The following is a 20,744-nucleotide window of genomic DNA, read 5'->3' on the forward strand; positions in this document are numbered from 1 at the left end:
AGAGAGTGAATGGTTTTTGAAGTTGCTTGCTTTGGCATCCATGTTGTATTCTACATTTTGGTTTCTTTTATGATCTACAATGGGCATGTTTGGCAAGTGAAACGATGACTACTTCTACAATTCATAATTCTAGATCCTCGCCATTCATGTTTGGTGAGTACCAATTTAGGATGAGCTTTTTTTTTCCCAGTCATATTGAACATATGAAACAAAATAGCAAAAATGGTGATACTATATTTTTGCATTAAACCTTTCAGATCAATTGGTTTATATCTTTTGGAAATAAATCCAGTTTCTTTAGCTTTGCTAAGTTTTCAAAACTACATTCCCTTGATAATAGGTGGATGTTTAACTAATTAAGATGGCTGATTGCTCTTCATGATTTTAGCAGACATGATTGCTCTATACATATGCGTAAGTGCATGACAAAAAAGAATTGGGCCATCCATTTTACCATTAACATTATACTCCAGTTTTTGTTGTGTTACAAGCTTTAGATTGAACTGATATTTCCAGAAAATGATCTCCTGTAGTAAGGAGATCATCTTCACCAAAAATCAGTTCTAGGCTCATGTTGATGGGGTAGGGCCTGTGTAAAGGATCAATTTACGTGAGAATACACACATAAATCCAACAAGATAGGAATAAAAGGCAATAAAAAAACAAAAAACAGAAAATCCTTTTATAGGCCTCCCAGGTATGTTCAGTTTTGAAGGTGTAAACCTGGGTTCCATTCCCACCATCATCGAGTTACTGATCTCATTAAAAGCAGACTCACCGATCCCACCTCCCCCCCAAAAAAGAAGTTCAGTTAACACTCCTTTGATCAGAGGATTAGACAGTGTTATTGGTTCTTTGTACTGATGAGTACTAAATTTCTTGGTTTTCTTTTTCAAATCATACTTTCTTTTCTTTTTGACTTTTCTTTATAGGATTAGTAAGCTAAGATTTTGAAATTATGATCTCATAGTTGCAATTTCAGTATGTAAATCGATTGTGCTACAGGCAAGGCTTGGGTGCAGTTAAATCTTTTGTTTTCTTTGTGGAAATCACTGTCTTACCTAGAAAATCCTTTAGGATCTCTCTACTTTTTCGAAAGAAAACATCCAACTTGCTGGAAAGGGTGTCTGAGTTGACATGTAGGTCTTGAACCACTAGTTCACCAAATGATGGCCAACACTATTTATTAGACTACTAGTGATAAAAGGTTACCAAACTAATTTTAATAATTTATCTATTACAGGTATATCATAGTCTTTCTGAACGATGTGGCATTCCTCAACTAGCAAAGAAGTTGAATGTGGTTAGTTTACTTGCCCATTGTTTTGATACTTTATAGTTGTGCTTCTTGAAATACTCAAAATTTCTGTCTTACTTTATATAATCATTGTCAATTGTCAACAATGTTTTTGTCATTATATATTGATCTAGGGTAAGATATATTTTAAAGTATCTAAATGAGAAATAAAAAGAAGGAACAAAACAATGCCTCTAGTTTTGAATTCTTGTCTATTATGTAACATTTTTTTTTTCATTAGTAAATGCTGTCTGTCATGCAAACTTCTTTTCCTCACCTTCCAGAAATTGTTTTCCGTTTCATTGGGAAACTGTTAGGAATTTCTATTTTAGTGGATTAACAAATACATTGAGGAGGCCATGAGAGGTTGAACATCTACCATAAGATTGCAGGTGGTACAGGTATTACATATGAACTTTTCAGTCTATCAATTTGCTGAGAATCACTAGAATGGGGTTATTGACGATTGCCACTTGCTGCAAAAGCCTAGTTGAATTAGACCTTAAGTGATGTTACAACATCAGGCCTTTCACAAATTTATCAACAGCCCCATTCGCATTGGATCTCTTGATCTGCTATATTACCTACCATTCACAAGGAAAATAAAAACAAATTTGCATCCCAACTACAAGGATTTGAGGTCAGTAAAGGGGGGCCATAGAGGGTTTGGATTGCTATTATACTTTCGTTTTGACATTATGGACAATGTTTAGTTGACCGTATGCTTTTTATGTGTTGACCTTCAGATATCTTGTTCGAATAAATGGGCTTCTTCAACATAGCCAACTAACCCGAAGAACTGGTATATTCTTTACGTGGATTATAGCTTTTAGAACACTATATAATCAGAAATAAACTTGAAGGCAATGCATAAGACTAGTAAACAAACATCTAAATTGAATGAGACAAAAATCTAGCATTAAAAAGTACAAAAACTACACTGAAATTGGGACGAACCAACCTTCTTGACAACCTTTTGTTGCTACTAGGAGATGATGCTTTAGGTGCTAGAGCAGGTGCTACTATCCCAATAGACTGTTGCACCAGGGCAGTAGTAGGTGCCACCTGTGTCTTTGAATTGGAAGGCGAGTATTTGAAGTTTTTCTTACTAGTGTTCTCTGATTTATGGTTTGTAAGAGGGTGAAAAGAACCATCAAAGTGCCTGCAATTAGTGACAAGATTTCAGATATCCTGTCTGATGAGAATTTATGGAGAAAGTATGGGTAGGAGCCAAGCAAGGGTTCTCCACACCCTAGGTATATCTACCCTTATCTTGACATTCATTACTATGTTAAAAACAAAATCTAGATTCAATTTGTGAAAAAATTCTTAGGTCGTCAGCTCAAGGAATTGGCCACTGATTTCTCATTATGGAGCATCGGTGAAGACACAATCACCGAAGGTTGAGATGATAGATTCTTTATTTAAGAAAGTTTCTGATACAGAAGATGAACGCATAGTTCGGTAAGCACAGTTCTTATAAGTTTCTCTTTTTTTCTCAAATTTTTATAGTAAAAGGTTTTTAAAATCAATTGACAGAAAATTTGGGTGTCCAAAGAGAGTGGGTAGGAGTGTGCTAATTAGGATTTTGGTGTCTATTTTGATCATCCTAGAGAGAAACATTTCCTACAAAATTATTTTGACTAGTGTGGAAGTTGATACAATTGTCATGGAAATGGTAGAAGTGTTGTGGAAATGACTAAAATTTGGGCCTGCAGATTGTACTCAATTGGGATATATTTCCTAATTAAAGATCGAGTTTGAATGTGTGTCGGGCCTGCAGATTGTACTCAATTGGGATATATTTCTGTTATTTCTAATTCGTATATCACTCTGGATACTTCTTTTAGATCTTTCTAGCCAAATTTCCCACTGTATGGGTTGTTGTTCAAATTTCCTATGCTATGAGATATCTTCTCATAGAAATGTTGCCTAAGAGTCATTTCTTTGTTATTCTGATACTAACATCTCAACAACATCATCTAGGAAAAAAAACATTTTGGGTATGTGACTTAGGGTATGCATGTATGTGGTTGTGCACATTTTGTATGGATGCATATACTTAGTATTTAGATAAATTTGGATAACTAAATCTATACCAACTTTTTCGCTCCTTCATGTTTCATTTTTAAATCTATACCAACTTTTTAGCTCCTTCATGTTACATATACAACCATTTGTATTCTATTAAAACGTAGCACCTGGAGTAAAATAGAAATCCTGTTGTCATTGGGGAAGGGAAGAATGGGTGAAAAGTTAATAAATTTTAAAGTTCATTTTGTAGTTATGTATGAAATTTGGTTATACATTAACACATAAAAAGGATTTTGTAATCTATGGAAATTGACATCTCATAAATTAGACTTCTGGAGAAGTACTTTGAAAGTTGATAGAGCTCAAGTAGAGCTACGTTCAATAACCACATGGGAGAGATGCCAATAATAAAAGAACCTTAGAGGAAAATGAGGCAAATGAGGCTAAGTGATAGTATTAATGGGCTGAAATTTCACTGATTTAACTTGCAAATGGGAGAGATACATGGCCATATATATAAGCCTCTTTACAAAACCGAGATTGACACGATTCCTCCCCCTAATTAACTATACTTAATACAAAATATGGGAAATGAAAAAGTCAAACATAGGATACACAATGCACGCTAAATGCTACTCCAAGCTTCAATGTTACCTTGAGAAAATTCTAGCAAAGTCTTCACTTTTCAAAATGATTCTAGGTTCTGTTGTTTCGGAGGCCTATTTCCGAGTTTGTGTTGTAGCAGTTTTTAATTTGCATGAAGATCTATGTGAGCTAGTACTTGGTATGGGAAATCTCTCTTTACCATGTTTCCTTGCTCTAATGTCTTCAATACTACCATGTCTTCTTGCTCTAATGTGGGACTTGCTTCCCACATTTAAGAATGGTCTTTTGTACTGGCCCATGTGTGATTTTGTTACATTCAAATTCATCCCCGTCCGTCTACAGGTATCTTCAAGATTTCTTGTCAACTGAATCTGATTAAAGGACTCTACTTGGAATGGGTGGATGGAACATACTACTCGGTTCTACTATTTCATATAGTACAAATAGGGAGGTGATGGGCCCACTAATTGATGGTTGCTGCCTTCTAAACTTTTTGTGCCAAAAGTTAACTTGAATGGTATGTATGTTGACCAGTGGATCCATGGACTTCATACATATGAATTTGTTTTGTGACAATGCCTTAGTTGCCTCTGTCATAATCTTCATTAGTTAGTCTAGATATATTACAAAGAAAACGAGTTCTTATCTACTCGAGTTTCTTCTTTTCCTTTTTCATTTATTTTTAATTGTTTTGAGATTCCAGGTCAACCACGGAGGCATCTGCTTCAAAGTGGTTGGAGTGTTTTCGTTAGCTCTAAAAGGCTTGTTGCAGGGGATGCATTTATTTTTCTCAGGTTGATTTTTTTTTCTCTAGTCTTCAGTTTACTTGGGTTCAAATTCTCATTCATCTCTGCAATTTATGGCTTTCAAAGGTGAAAATGGAGAACTTCGTGTTGGGGTACAACGTGCTATGAGACAGCAGAGTAATGTTCCATCTTCAGTCATATCTAATCACAACATGCACCTCGGAGTACTTGCAACAGCAGGAGAAATCTATTCAAGCTTGTCAACAACAACGTTCTAGAGATATTCAGAGCAAACTTCTGGGTGGTTCAACTAGGAGTTGTACTAAGGTTTTTCCTCTTCACTTGTAGTGTAAATCTTGGTTGGTGTACATAGGTGGCCTTCACCAAATTGGCATGTTTCCTCATTGGGGTGTTTGGTCAGAATGGAATGGGAAGGTAAGTTAGATTTCATATTTTTTCTGATCTTTTGCTTTCAGTTACTTCTTTTGAACTTATTGGGGTGTTTGATCAGAATGGAATGGGAAGATTAGTCTTTGATTGTAGTCTTAACTGCCATGTTTTCTTTGCAAGTAGCAGAATTATTAGGTGAAGTTTGGTGGTCTAATTGGGTGTTTTTATTGTGGATTATATTACTTACTAGGTCTATTGCTAAAGGAAAAAAAAAAAAATACAGATCTTTGTTTAAATTCAGGACAAAAAATAATTTTTTTTTTAATTTAAAAATGACCTATTGCAGCGGATCCTAAAATCCGCCGCTATATTCTGTATATTTTTTTAATTAAAAATTTACCTATTGCAGCGGAACTTAAAATCCGCCGCTATGTGCTATATATTTTTATTAATTAAAAATTTACTTATTGCAGCGGATATGAGGAACCGCCGCTATATGTTGAATATTCTATTAATTTGAAAAATTGATCTATTGCAGCGGATATGTATATCCGCCGCTAAAGATAGTACATTTAACAGCTGATACTTGTTTCCGCTGCTATACTTAGCGACCGAGGCAACAGCGTCGGATCTTGTTTCTGCTGCTCATCGCCGCAATATCTTGTACCGGCGGAAATATTACAATATAGCGGCGGAAAAAATCCGCCGTTGTAGACCAAAAATGTTGTAGTGAATCTATCATTGTAAGGAAGACATTCAAGTTAGCTCCAAAAATACCATGGCCTTCAAATTCTAGAAAAGATTGGGATGGTGGCATATCCTTTCAAGTTGCCGGAGAATGCAAAAATACATCCAGTGTTTCATGTTTCATGCTTGATGAAGCAATTTGGTAATAAGATCCAAATTCAGACAACCCTCCCATCTGCATATGATGATGATATTATCGAACAAAAACCTCGAAAAAATTTGGACTGTCGGATTGTGGAGAGAGGAAATCATGTTGCAACCGAAGTTCATGCTAAGGGGACATGAAAATGGATGGCTTGATGCAGTCCATTTCCTCTACTCCCTGATTTTCTCCATGATCTTCCCCATGATCTATTTTAGTTCCTTCCAGTTTATTATGTGTGAAGTGTTAGTTTAGTGTTGTAGTTTCCTTCAGTTATAGGAGGAAGTTAGCATAGTGGGTGGTAGTTTTAGGAAGTTTTAATTGGTAATGTTGTATTTAACAACTGGTTCTGCTTTCAATGAAGGTATAAGAAATCATTATCCAAAATCTATCTTTAGGAGGCTGGTTACCCTTGAAGTAACCGTTGTTGTAGTTTCAGAATTGCTTAGAAGAACCAGAAATCACGTCTCTCTCTCTCTCTCTCTCTCTCTCTCCTCGGAGCACCACTACTGCTGCCGCCCCTCCACCCTCATCTCTCTCTCTCTCTTCCTTTTCCTCTTCTCCCTCCTCATCCTTGATTTATTCACATTCTTCTTCTTCTTCTTCCTACACCCCCTTTCCTCTTTTTTTTCTAGAAACCCTTCTTCTTCCTCTTTTTCTTACTATGTTTCTTTTCCAGAAGGGTGGGGGCAGTGGAAGGCGAAGACAATGGAGATAGTTAGAAAAAGAGAAAAAGAAAAGGAACATGTTTAAAGAGAGAGAGGCTGACCATAGATGGGAGCAACTGGGCGCCCTTATCAATTCGTGGGGTGCCTATAACACACACCTTGAATACTTAAACGTCATATCACTTATAGAACATATGAAGCAATTGGATTTTTCTCAAATATGTCCAACAACCGAGCAAAATTGGATACAGATATATCTACGGGTCCCTATCCGTGGCCAACAGTTTGGCAAACATTTTGGCAAACACTTTTTCAAAACATGGGTTAGAGGTCTTGGAATGGGCTGATTTTTGGTGAGGATGATCTCTACAGTGAGGAGATCATCCTCACCAAAAATCAGCTCATTCCAAAACTTCTAGCCCCATTTTACAAGTTGAAAAATCGTGAACCGTCCATTTTTTGTAAACCATTTTTGATGAGGTTAGAAGTTTTGGAATGAGCTGATTTTTGGTGAGGATGATCTCCTCACCGTAGAGATCATCCTCACCAAAAATCAGCCCATTCCAAGACCTCTAACCCATGTTTTGAAAAATGTGTTTGCCAAAATGTTTGCCAAACTGTTGGCCATGGATCGCTACCCTATATCTACTTACCATAAAAAACTAAATTGAAACCGCCCTGTCAAAACTGAATTTCATCCTTTTTGTTTCAGTCGGTGAGTTCTTCACCCGCTGTTAGTCGAATGTCTCTTCCCTCTGTCCTCCATACCCGAAAGTAATTGCAATTGTCACTTTCTATTATGAAATTCACATCCTCTTGAAGAGCCTAATTCTTCAGACTTGGAGCTCATTTGGATACATATAAAAAAGTAATATTTTTTTAATTTTAAAAATTAAAAAATTTGTTTGGATTCATTTTAAAAAATTACTTTTAAAAAGTAAATATCTTAATTTTTTTTTAAATAAAAGAAAATTACTTTATATTGTTTTAAAGTTATTTCTCCCCAAAAAAAAAAAAAATTTCTAACTAATTTCTACTTTTTATGCAAACGGACTCTTGTTGTACAATTGAAAAGTCTTGGATGAGTAAAAGACATCTCACGACTTGAACTTTTATCAAAGTATAACTCCATCCAGGAATACTAATTTTCTTTTAGCAAATTAGCAACTTAAACTGTTTAACATTTTTTATTTACACAGACAATGAACCATAGAAAACGTTTCCTATCATTTTTGAATTTTTATAATTGTGCCCATTTTGACTCAATAATCCAAAATATTCATGAGCGCTTTAGAGAATCACCCTAATTCTTACGGCAAATTACTCCACTTCTACTCTCATGTAAGGCCTCTATCAAGATGGCTTGGATCTCAACATCCTGCTGGAATAAGCAGCTATAGAAAATATTAAGAGTACGTTTGGAAGCAAGAGTTAATCGGAGTTGGAGTTGGAATTGATGGAGTTCGTTATAACTCTTCAAATAAACTCTAATGTTTGGTTTATCTAGGAATTCTGCTTAGGAGTTATAAATAAATAAAAACCTCAACCCTTGTATTTTTCTAAGATCGACTTTGACTCAGTTTAGTTAATTTGGTTTTATGTATTTTTTGTTATAAATAATTGAATGCAATTATTAATTTAAATATTTATTATATTAAATAAATGTGATTTTGTGATTAAATATTTTCTTATCACTTTATTTCATTATAAATTATAACTATTTAGATATAAATTTATTTAATAAGCAATGAAAGTGAGTTAAACAATTAATATACATGATGACTGAGCGAATCAATTCGATTTTTGGGATAAAATAGTATATTAAGATTTAGACTAAGTCTAACCTTACTAACTTAGCAAGATTTCCATTCTTACTAAAGATTGTTGAGATCACTTTATAGCATCGAAAAACATGATCTGATACTACATGGATTTAGAGGACATAATTCTATAAATTTTGAAGAAAAAAAAAAGTTATTTTCCACCATTAACTTTTAATTTTAAATTTAAGACTTTAATAGCTATCCTTTTTCAAAGCAATATATCATTCGGATATAAGAACGGATCTATATTTGACCTGGATCCTACTCAGATTAAGGGACATCAACCCATATCCAATCCATATTTTTCTTCGAATCTACTCCAAGAGTCCAAACCCTCTAAATTCGGATCACTCGAATTTCAGATAAAATTCAACCCATTTTATGACTTATTCTAATCACCTTATTTCTTTTAAAAATAATAATTATTTAAATAGAAATCTAGATTATGAATAATGTAAAGTGGGTTGAATGATTTATATTAGAGCAGTCAATGGGTCAGGTTTTGGTCCGATCCAGCCCAGCCTGCTATTGAAAAGGTTTGGGCTCAATTACAATGTTCATTTAACTATCGGGCCGGGCCAATTTAAGCCTTTTAATAATAGGATTAGATTTGGGTTTTGAATGTAGGCCCGGTGGGTGGCCCAGCCCACTATACTATAGTAAATATAATATATAATAATCCCATTATAAATTAATAATAATCCCCTTGCCTACGTAATGTCTTTGAAAATGTGTTTGGCCCAAATGTTGGTGGAAATGGACCATAGGATTATCAATGGATTGGATCAAACCTGAAACCCAATCCATTCCAATTTGAGAACTTCGGGTCTGGATCGATGTTTTGGATTCCAATAAAGATCCGATATCTTATTGGATAAGATCGGAATCAACCTTGTCTCAATTCGGTAAGGACCTCATCTGCTAACATGTTAGAAAGTATATAAATTATATTATATATTTATTAAGATGTGTGAAGTTGATATAGATTTTGCATATAAAATTGAATTTGGCCTGATCTGATCCTTACCGGATCGAGATATCAAATCAAACTTGATCCAGTCCGGACCTGAGCCATTGACAGTCTTAGTGGACCAGACTTGGACTAAGGTTTTATTTATTAAGTCAGGCCCAGGCCGATAATTAGATGGGTTGGGTTACAGCATGATTTTTTAGCCTAAAAAGGCCCGACGCATTTAAAACCCGATCCATTGACAACCCTAATTTATATATTAGATGACTCAGGTGAGTCAACTCAATTTTTGGGATTAAAGATTTTTTTTATTTTTCTAGAGTTGCATATAGGTGGGAGTTGTAACTCCTTTAAAAATGGGAGTTGAGGACCTTGTTGGAGTTGTAACTCCATGGAATTGAAACAACCAATTAGAAATCAAAGGTGGGAGTTGTAACTCCAACACCTATTATTACCAAACAAGCCCTAAGAGTAAAGAGTCAACACTCAATAAAACAATATAAGATGATATTACTACATTTTCTGAAATCTGAAAAGTTGTTGGTAAAAAAAAATCAAAGAAATCTGAAATCTCAAAATTCAATGTCAGGGGTCCACCTCCTACTAAGCAAGACAAACATAATTTCAGTACGTGTTTTTTTTTTTTTTTCTATAAACAGAACACCCCTAGAGCTTTTGGGCCTCTGAACCAACCCCAGTCCAAATGCTTACAGCCACCACACTTCTGTTTGTTTACACAAAACAATGATCCCGGTCTTATACACACCCTGTTCACGCCAATATTAGAGATGCCCCCCTCCACATTTTTATCTGATGATCCCCTCTCCCCCTTCTCTTGACCTAGACCTAGGTCCTCTTCTCTAATAAGACTAATCTAAATGACCTAAAAATGCTCTCTACTAAACTAACCTCTACAAACCAGGTTCATTGTAGAATAGTAAACCATGAACCTGAATTTCAAACTGGGCGAACCAACAAACCAGGTAACATTGGGTAAGCCACTGTGGACTCCACAATGACTAGTATCAGATCTGTGTTTTATGGATTGTGAACCACACAATGCAAAGCAGTGAATGTAATAAAGTAAGTTCTTGAGTTATTTGAATCAATTATCAGCAGAAATTCACTTGTATTGAATAAAATTTAGGAGGTTGAATAACAAAGCATATCTATCTGATTCACAAATACTTTAAAAAACATGACAAAATTTTCAACAGCCATTTTACAACCATTCATCAGGACAAAAGGTTAGAAATGAAAAAAACAAACAACCTGAGAAAACAGAAGCAAGATACAATAAAGTGTGCATAGTCACCAAGTGAAATATTGAACAGTGAACAAAAAAAAAATTTACCAAGCACAATTTGTTGATGCTCCTGACCATGTGTTTGGAGTTCCAATCTTTCCTTGGCTCCTTTTTTCTCCTATTCAATAAAAATTACAATCCTCGAAAGATTTTTATTAACCGAGGATGCCTCATAAAAATTCTGCATTAACCTCGGCCTGTGGAGATATGACAGCAAAAACCAAATGGCTAATAAGAGATCCAATCTTGTAGCCATCTTCACTCCATGATAACAGGGTCTCTTCTGTAATGCAAGCCAAGAACTGCTTTACATGGAAAAAAAATTGTTACTTTGCTACGATAACGATGATAAACAAAGGATGGTAATTTGTACAAAGAGAATACGGGATGTATTTTAATACCTGAAGATAAAATGAAAAGCCTCAATCCCCAGACATGGCCACATTTGGCAGAAGAACACAAGTTTAATCAATCAAAGAATTATTAAGTTACTCAAAGTAGTTCTTGTACATGTCGGACCATAAACTATGGTAGAACTTTACATTAAAGGTTTCAAGCAAACATCTGGTTCCGCAGATTTCATCAGGCCAAAATCCCAAATCAATGCATGATGGTTATATACAATCTGAACACATGGGAGGTATTGCGTTTTCCAAGAATCTGGATACAATATTACACGGGCACCCCAGTAGATAGATCATCCACCTAGACCCAATTTCCATGATAATTTGGCTCTGGTTGAAGGATGTTGGTAGGAACTCCATTCCAAAATCCAAACCATGTTATGTAGTATTAAAGATAAATCCCTTCTCTAGTTCTTTCTAGGTCTGTTATACTTGAGCCAGATATTCAACAATGCTGGAATTTTGAACATCATTAGCATCAGGTGCAGCAAACATCAAACACTTGGTATTCCAAGAATGGCTCTTTCCTTAAGTCATATGTAAAACCTAACTAGAGGCAACTGAGCCAAAGTTACGTTTATAAACCAGTTCCAAGGTCATTTGACAGCTGAAGTATGCCTCGGATCTGCAGATATGGATTCTCCAACAGCTTTTCATTGTTACTCTGATTAGCAAAAACATATGTTAGTTGACATACTACCAGAAAAACTGATATAAATGAAACACAAACATTAGCAGAAGCAGCAACTGTTGGACACGCTGACACCAGAAAACCTGATAACTTGACATGTTTATCAGCATAGTTTATCATAATCAAAATGCATTATAAGAACATAATGAATGGGATTCAAATCAAATTGGGATATTAATCCTTGAACCATAAGATGGATAGATAATTTTTCTTTAGTTAAAAATATGAAGTAATATCCAAAAATCCTTTTTTCTTATAGATAAGTGATTTCCAAAAAGTAAACAAAATATATCAACATTTTCAGATGCTCAATATAATGTATAGGATTCAAAACAAATTGGGATATTAATCGTTGAACCATAAGATGCATAGATAATTTTCCTTGAGTTAAAAATATAAACTAATATCCAAAAAGCCTTTTATTACAGATACGTAGTTTCAAAAAAGTTAACAAAATGTATCAACATTTTTAGATGCTCAGGTGGTGCAAGGGAAGGCACTCAGGTGGTGGGCGCACATGAAATTTTAACTATATATAATTAATTAATATTAAAAGAGAATATTATGGAAACAACCAAATATTTCCAACCAATCAAACAACTGTACAGCACTAAATACAACAAAAAAATTATTTATGAACAAAATAAATTGAACTTTCTGTGCATATATTACTATTTTATATTCAAATCTATTTCTAAATGCTCTAAATTGTTGGGCAGGCCAACAGTAACAAAGAAACAAAATAAGATGAGAAAAGAATAAAGAAGAAGAGGAAGAAGATTAAAAACAAAATTTTATCATTGTTATAAACAAGTGACAAACAGTTTATCTGTCATCCCCAAAAATGCACTATAAAGTAACAGTTATAAACTCATGATTATATAAATAAAAGATCTTTTCTCATAAACAAAAAATAAAATCATGGATAACACTTCATTGTCAATTATTAAGCCTTTCTCTCATCAACAGTCCCAATTTTCAATCTTTCAAAATGCGTGCACGAACATGCATTTCTCATCATTGTGTCAGATGATGTTATGTAAAAGATAAAAACAACCACAAATTTTCCTTTGGTATCATCTTTACTACTATGATGAGGAGATGTAAAGTGGTTCGACACTCAAATTTGGAAGACGAAAAATGCCCCCCCCCCCCCCCCCCCCCAACTCCTAGGCTCGCGTTACTTTTCTAAAATTACAAAAGTAGCATTTTATAATGTTATATTCACAATACCCTTATTTAATATTTTAAATTTCAAATGGCCCTAATAATATAAACATAAATTCCTACAATTAAGTCAGTTTTCTTAAAAAATAAAAATATCCGTTTGTTATATTATCTTCAAAATCATCTTACTTCAAAAAATTTGGAAATAGTTTATTAAAGCAACTATAAACTATTTTAATCATGCATAAATCTTAATTTTTGTAATATGTGTGTTTGCACATGCCACCTACTAATTTAAAATTAAGGAAAAAGATTTGAAAAACAAACATGGATCGTTGTTTTCAATGTGCCCCACTTTTTATTTAAATCATACGATTTGAAAGAAGTGGAACCATAAGATCGTGAAGCATACTTGAAATCAATGATTCACAAAATTCACAAGACTTTTATCTGAAGGAATCAGATATAAGATTCAAAATGTATATTAAGATTTGAATTGGGTCATAGAATTCAAATCATAAATCTTTTAGGATTGACATAAAACTCAGTATGGTTAAATAATATATTTATGAATTTCAATTAGTATACCTTCAAAAGAAAGATGCGTAGAAATGCATTAGAATTACATAAATAATAACTGAAACAAGAAAAATTATAATTGTTCGAATAGTGTCTGCATTGATAAATCTGAAATGAATGTCTGAACCAAAGGAGAGTGAATGAACCAGGCCCACCTGCTGTGCTCGAAAAATGAGACTCTGAAGCATACGCTGGTACTTTTCAGGTTCCTCTGTCATCATTCTCTGTAAAACCCAAACTAGAATCAATAAAAGCTCAAAGAAATGAAAGGAATAAGGAAATGAATCTGAAGCCATTGACCAGAGGAAAAGGACAGTCGGCATGCCTTCAAGAGAAAAGCTGAAGAAAAAAACGCCACCCTTGAGTCCGAATCATCTAAAAGTCTCCTGCCAAAGACCCAAAACTCATAGGCATTAGACATGAAATCAAAGTTAATTCTTGGAGTTTGGGGAAATCCATACATACCTAAAGAATTCTTCTCCTCCTACTTCTTTTAAAGCAAACGGATCTGAATTGCATTTACCAATCAAAAGTAAAAGAAGGGCAGCCCGGATGTCTGACGTGGCGCCAGGTAGGTTTCCCCTTCCTTTGCTACCCACAGCCACACCTAGTGCAATATCATCAGCTACTGCCCCAGCAAGTTGAATCAGAGGCCAGTAGAGCAAAGCAGTGGGAACACGTGCGACAAGTTGCATAGGAACAATGGCCTGTCCTCGAAGAAGCAATGCAGCCAAGGATGCACTCTTGCAAATAAAAGAAAAATCATGATCAGAGGTGGTTCTGCTATCCATTTCTCCAGGAAACACAGATGTGCTGTGGTTCATTTCTTGCTGAGAAATGCATGGATTTCCATCATTCTTTCCCCTCTCTTCTGTGCAACCAAAGACTTTACCAAGGCATGCTAGATCACCAAGAGGCATTGCAGTAGCAGAGACAAGTCTCAAGCATAACTGAGAGAATAGCATGTCACATAACTGTTCAAAGAGGGGTAACAAGTCAGGAAAGTCATGTCAGAGCACAGAAAAGGGTTTATCATAAATATAAGGAAACCATTTGATAGACTGCAAAGAGAGTTCAGACCAACATTTGGTTTGTAATATTGGAATGTTTTGGATAAGGAAAAGATCGTTCTTAACTAAGAGACCAATGAAAGAGTGGAGTGAGCGATAATTGTTCATTCATCATTATTTCTTCTCCGGTATACTAACGCTTACTTTTTGGTACAACCTTCTGGGTGATACACTAAAATCATTAAGAAATTTTTCAATATGTGATTCTTTTCAAGAGTAGTATAAAAAGGTTTCAGGAACTTGTAGATTTCAATCACCACATAATAGTCATAAAAAATGACAGAGTCAAAAACAACTGGGAATCTTATCGTTGCTCAAGTGAATACCATACTCTAACCTTGTATTGGTCATCATCCTCTTTTTTCAAGAACATGGCCCTAAACAATCTTGAGTATTTTTTCATTGAGTGAGCATTTTGCAAAAAAATAAAATAACAAGAAGAAGAAATATATTGTACCAGGAGGCTATAACTTAAGGAACTTTCTAATGGAGGAGGTAAGACCAATTTGGCCACTTAGAAGATCTACTAGGTCAAAATTGAAAACAGTGGGATGATCCTAATCATCCTATTCATCTACTTTTTTTTTGGTCCAGAGTCTGTCGTTAGCATGCAAAAAGTGCAAAGATCAGACGGTTAGGATCATAGATTCATAGGCAGTTTCCTTGGACTAGGAGATCATGTATATCCAAACAGTGTCAAACGGTCCTTTAAGGTCAAACCAATAGGCTCTTTAAGTTTTCACAAAACAAAAAAAAATACCTTCAGAATATTGAGCCGATCTGTTTCATTTATTTGAGCTACCAAGGATAATGCACTGCTCATTATGTCTATCATCGCATTGGCTTTCTCCAGACGGCTATTCCCACGATCATACCCAACAACTTTACCGCTGCTTGAATGCTCCAACTCGCTCTGATCTAATAACAGTTTGCACCGCATGAGGAGCTTCTCAAGGACAAAAAGGAAACCCCATCTGATAAAATTGTGTTTTGACTTTAGGAGCCCACACAAGATCCAAATGGGTAAAGGAACTTCTGAACCAACTGAATAATCTTGACCACCAGCAAGTTCAATTTGTCGTTGAAACTTTTCAATACATGACCATATACTTTTGCCCCTTTCCTCACTAATTTCGGCAAGAAGCAATTCGACCAACCAGATATACCCGTTTTGGCGATAAGCAGATCTTTCAGAGTGAAGAAGAGAATGCAAAGTTGTCCATGAGAGTCTCACGTCCATTCCAATACCATTTTCTAGAGTTCCATCCCTGATACTTTCCAAAGCCGTGTAAGATTTTGTTATCCGTATCATCTCTGAGAACTCGTCATCTAAACGACTAAATGAGCTTATAATAGTATCAAGTTTCCTTGTAATTTTCTCCAAGAGCTACAAAAGGAAATGCACTTCAGGAGGCAGGAATAATAAATATAAATAGATGTCAATTGAATTCAATATAAGATTAGCATAAAATATATGTATCAAGCATTACCATATTTAGTCGTTCACTGTCAGGACATCTCGACAAAGCTGCAGAGATTGATTCTCTCATTATCTCTCCAATGCCTTCTACTCCATGCTTAACAGAAATGTAGAATGCTTCAGGCGCATCTGCAAGAGCAAGTACCGTAGCGAGGGGTTGAATCTCATCAAACATGTACTCAGAATCTCCAGCAGCTACACGTGCTTCATTTATTTGATGCAAAACATAGTCAAGAAGGACCAGAAATAGATTTCTCTTTTCTTCCCTTGAGTTTGCTCTTGAGTACTGCGCATAAAAAATAATGGGAGTTTATAATGTTAATGGTTTTATATGAACTAGGTAGCCAAATGGATGGATGATGTAGTGTATGAAATATAAGACCTAATTTTCCACGTCCTCCAAATATTTGCATGGTTAAGAAAGCCTCGTCCCAAATCTGGAATAAGGCTTTGATGACAATTACATATGGCAAATTAGAACTTCCCCATAAATCGAGTTAGAGGAGGATTATTACACCAAATACAACAAAAAAGAAGATTACAAAGAATCTCCCTCATTCAAGAGTAAATCAATTCTAGTGCATCCAGTGTCTTGCTAATAAATTTCCGGTTCATGTCCAGTACTTGGCAACCTTTGAAACAAAGAAGCCAAACACGCCCACCCCCCCCCCCCCCCCCCCAAAAAAAAAAAAAAAAACACACACACACAAAAAACAAACAGAAATTTTCGGCATAACATAGAGAATTCTTGGCAAGATTTTCACAATAACACCCATATTGAATATTTTATTCAAATATAAAATAGTTACATTTTTCATATTATGCCATTACAAACTTAATCTTTACAACTAATAATGCACACAAAAAGCAATATAGTTATGTTATCTACCCATTTACCCTTTTAATAAAATTTATGTTACTTTTATCTAAACACTCTCATTATTAAGAATAATGATATTAGACATCAAAAAAGAGCAATCCCATTACTTAAGTGGAAAGTGCACAACTGCATTCCACCTATTTTATTTTTTTTAATTGTTTTTAGTTTCTAAGTTTTGCTGAATTTTTGCATGACAAACCCAACTCCATCCTGAATTTTTGTCCTATTCTGTGTTTGCTGTATTTTGTCATGAATAACCATATCAGCATGTGAACCATTAACCACAAAAAGAATAATGTTTTAGCACACTCAATCATAACATGCCGAGTCAAACCATCCTTTTAGACCAATTAATGAAAGTAACAGGCAAGTCAGACAGGTTTTAAATTGCTCATACACAATTTTTAAAAGTTTTTGAGCTTGGTGACTGAACCAGAGTCTACTTTGACCTGGCCAAGTTATTGCTCCTTTGTGTAGATAGAGAGGAATAGAATTAACATCACTAAAATATATAATCTAGAAATAATAGTATTTTTTATATTTTCCAGTATTTTAATAAAAGTTCTGCATTCATATCGTTTGATGCATACCTCAAGGCAAATAAAGTCGATTCCTCCAAGCAGATCAACCTGCTCAACAAGAAATATAGGAGTATGCGAAACCACTTTCACAAGCTCATCGTGAACTCTGTATAACATGTTTGTTAACATGCAAACAAGCTTGCAATGAACTAATTCGGCCCAAGAATTCTCCCTGCTAATCTCCAAAAGCACCTTAATTACCTGCATTGATGGAAGATATGTTCAAATAAAGCATGCAACATAAGTAGAGTTGAATAGGACATTTTGATAGCTGAATTGAGATCATAGCACCATATGAGACAGTAATCCAGACAGAGAAAGATTGCCAAGGTCATTTTAAAAAAATAGCATGTATATTCAAAATTTGAGCAATCAATGAACTAAACAAATCAAGGTGATAACGTCAGGGTTCAGGAAAAATTCGATGAGGGAAATTTTCTCAGAAAACCAGTAAAAGCTGGCGAAGTTGGGAATTTTTTTTAAAATAAGTATATATTATTAACTATAGAAAATATAAAAATGTACATTTCATGTATTAAACATAATAATAAACAAAATATTATATTATAAAAGTGTTTTTTTCATTTTAAACATAATATAAAAATGTACTTTTTCGAAACTTTGCACATAAATCAAGATCACATCATAGGTTCAAAGAGTCAATAAATTAATAGCAATTTTTTTCAAAAAAAAAAACTGGCGATTTTTGTCACTAAGGTATGAATATTGAGAGTAAGTTAGTAAAGCATGTTATCTAAGAAACACGTCACCATTATATTGACACAAAAATGATTGAGGCATTGGCTACCCAACTAGATGTGATCATGGTCAAGGTGGTGGTCTTATAGGGAAACAACCACTGGGTCTATAGCAATTGGGGAAGTTGCCCCAGGTGAGGGTTCAAAACCCATGCCACATGGAGTTGCCCGGGATGCCAAGGAGTTTGAGAACTTCCTATGGCATGTAAATTATTAAATTTACAAAAGGAAAACTGAGGTATTGGTCAAAGATATGTCCCACATATTTCAGACTAAATCTTGACACATAAGAAATTCTTTGAGCCCATTAATTCATGAATTGTTTGGAGCACCCCATGATGGCCTCTTTTTGCATTGTAGAAAACGAGAGAACCAATGAAATAGGAGAGGCTTTTAATCTTCAAAACAATTTCTAGCTGCCCTCCTTCCATCAAATTAAAAGTGAGATGATACGCTCCTAAAGTACTACTACTTCCACATTACTCATAGACTAGTCCAAGACACCCCAAATTGAGATAAGTACTACACCATGCCTCTCTTTCCACACAACAATTAATAAGTAAATGGATAATAGCCTCCCCACTAGCCTCGCAAATGGCACAAAATAAAAATAATCGTTTTTATCGGGAATGATTTACTAATAAAATCTGATCCAAGCTTGTCCGTGCAAAGTAAACAATGTTGGATGGAATCCGAGCTCCCACATACTACTAGTCAAAAAAAGATATTGGGTCAACCAAATTAAAAGAGGCAAGTTGAAAGAGAAAAGGAAAAGAACTGGATGAACACCAACCATTCTAGTGCATGTGCCACTCTCTCATTCTTGTCAAGTGACTAGGAATTCCCCACACAAAGAAAAGCAATAAGGTAGGCAGTTGAATGATGCAGGATGATGCAACTAACCTAGAATCATGAATCTAAGATCAAAATAAATTACCAAGAACAAGAAAGAACATAAAACAAGTTAATTTCACCATAAATTTTTGAAAAAATCTAATAAATAATTCAGAAAGAGATTATGTTAAGTACAGTCCTACAAGGCTAATCCCTAAAATATGGGAAGACGGGTTTGAAGGAATATTGTGTAATTCCACCCATAAAATTGTAGCTGACGGAACATTATCCCCAACGCAAAAAATACAAAATTGTAGCAATTCAGTTGTGTTATATATATATATATATATGGTTTCCTACTTCAATCAAGACTCTACTACACCCTAACAACCAAAAATAGAAACAAACTAAACATCCAAAAACTAAAATCCATCGTGGGAGACTCTATAACCCAATCACAGAACCGACTAAAATAAAGAAATTGAACTACCACCCTACTTAAATCGTGGACCATCTAATAATGGGCCAACAAAAAAAAAGTTAAAACACACCACTAACTTAAAGGTGGTCCACTTCTACTAACTAAATAAAAATAAAAATAAATTTAAAAACCAAATATCCTAAAACGAGCCCAAAGGCCTGATGTTCTCCCGACTAAGAAAAGCTCACCTTTGGCGAAATAAGACATAGTGAGCTCTCCAAGCTCCAATACATGGTCCGCCATGCATTTCCCCAATGTGAGGTATTCAATGTGGGTAGGAATCATGCATGTGGGGCCTTCGGCCTCTAATTTGAGTGTAGATCTCGAACTAAGCCCATGTAACTATTGAGTGTATATTTTCCTCCACTCTCGGGAGTGTCATACCCTAGTTAAGCCCCATGACCCTCTTATATTCATAGTTCTCCCCTTCTCCAACAGATCAGTCTTTTGGAGTAGTTGGTTGATTAACATGGTATCAAAGCGCTAGGTTCGCAGAGGTCATGAGTTTGATTCTTTCCACCTTATGAGTGAGGGGAGTGTTGAGTTTATATTTTCCTCCACCCTCTGGTGTCATACCCCAGTTAACCTCGTGACCCTCTTATATTCATAGTTCTCCCCTTCTCCAACAGATCGGTATTTGGGAATAGTTGGTTGGTTAACAATAACGACATCAAAGCAAAGGAAAGTTGTAGATGGGCCTATGTCATCATCCTACTCTAGTAAACTCTATGATTAGAAGAAATGATGTCCTCTGGAGAAATAAAACTGTGGTAACAATCTAGTAATCTGTCTCTTAATCAATGAACAATTTGTAGCTAGTCTATTCTTCCACTTGATGAGATATTTCTGATATCCTCCATGTTTGGTGGAAACTGTTTATTGATCCAAGATATATTTTATTTCTTTCTTTTGGAGGCAAAGTTGCTGAAGGAGGCAAAGAAAGTGGAAAGCAGAATGAGAAAATAACATGAGCTATGGCTGTAGATATAGGCTTGGTCATGGGCTGGATCAAGTGTATGTCCAGTAAGATCAAGTGTATGATTATGTGGTGGGTCATAAGGTAATACTGTTGAACCTTGGAAGGGGACAA

At 35.0% G+C, this 20,744-nt stretch overlaps 1 protein-coding gene and 2 long non-coding RNA genes across 3 annotated transcripts in view; 2 read left to right on the forward strand and 1 right to left on the reverse strand.

The window, feature by feature from the left end:
* Window positions 1-738: 738 nt before the first annotated feature.
* LOC147401617 (uncharacterized) lies at window positions 739-2,827 on the forward strand. Its single transcript, XR_015178618.1, has 3 exons — window positions 739-1,937; window positions 2,044-2,099; window positions 2,287-2,827. It is a non-coding gene; the product is annotated as an uncharacterized LOC147401617 (long non-coding RNA).
* A 1,213-nt stretch (window positions 2,828-4,040) lies between these two features.
* On the forward strand, window positions 4,041-5,322 carry LOC147401618 (uncharacterized). Its single transcript, XR_015178220.1, has 3 exons — window positions 4,041-4,454; window positions 4,641-4,731; window positions 4,810-5,322. It is a non-coding gene; the product is annotated as an uncharacterized LOC147401618 (long non-coding RNA).
* A 5,216-nt stretch (window positions 5,323-10,538) lies between these two features.
* The window catches only part of LOC147401619 (uncharacterized), a 38,406-nt gene continuing 28,200 nt past the window's right edge, over window positions 10,539-20,744 (reverse strand). Inside the window, exons 11-18 of the mRNA XM_086442946.1 lie at window positions 17,591-17,782; window positions 16,131-16,406; window positions 15,401-16,027; window positions 14,036-14,544; window positions 13,896-13,956; window positions 13,726-13,794; window positions 11,131-11,797; window positions 10,539-11,031 (exon numbers count right to left, since the gene is read on the reverse strand). Of these exons, the coding sequence (XP_086299072.1) occupies window positions 11,711-11,797; window positions 13,726-13,794; window positions 13,896-13,956; window positions 14,036-14,544; window positions 15,401-16,027; window positions 16,131-16,406; window positions 17,591-17,782 (1,821 nt within the window). The 3' untranslated portion in view covers window positions 10,539-11,031; window positions 11,131-11,710. The remainder of the gene's footprint in view (window positions 11,032-11,130; window positions 11,798-13,725; window positions 13,795-13,895; window positions 13,957-14,035; window positions 14,545-15,400; window positions 16,028-16,130; window positions 16,407-17,590; window positions 17,783-20,744) is intronic.

The sequence above is a fragment of the Akebia trifoliata genome, chromosome 5 (genome assembly GCF_017979445.1).
Source record: "Akebia trifoliata isolate Shusen 1 chromosome 5, ASM1797944v1, whole genome shotgun sequence".
NCBI lineage: Eukaryota > Viridiplantae > Streptophyta > Magnoliopsida > Ranunculales > Lardizabalaceae > Akebia > Akebia trifoliata.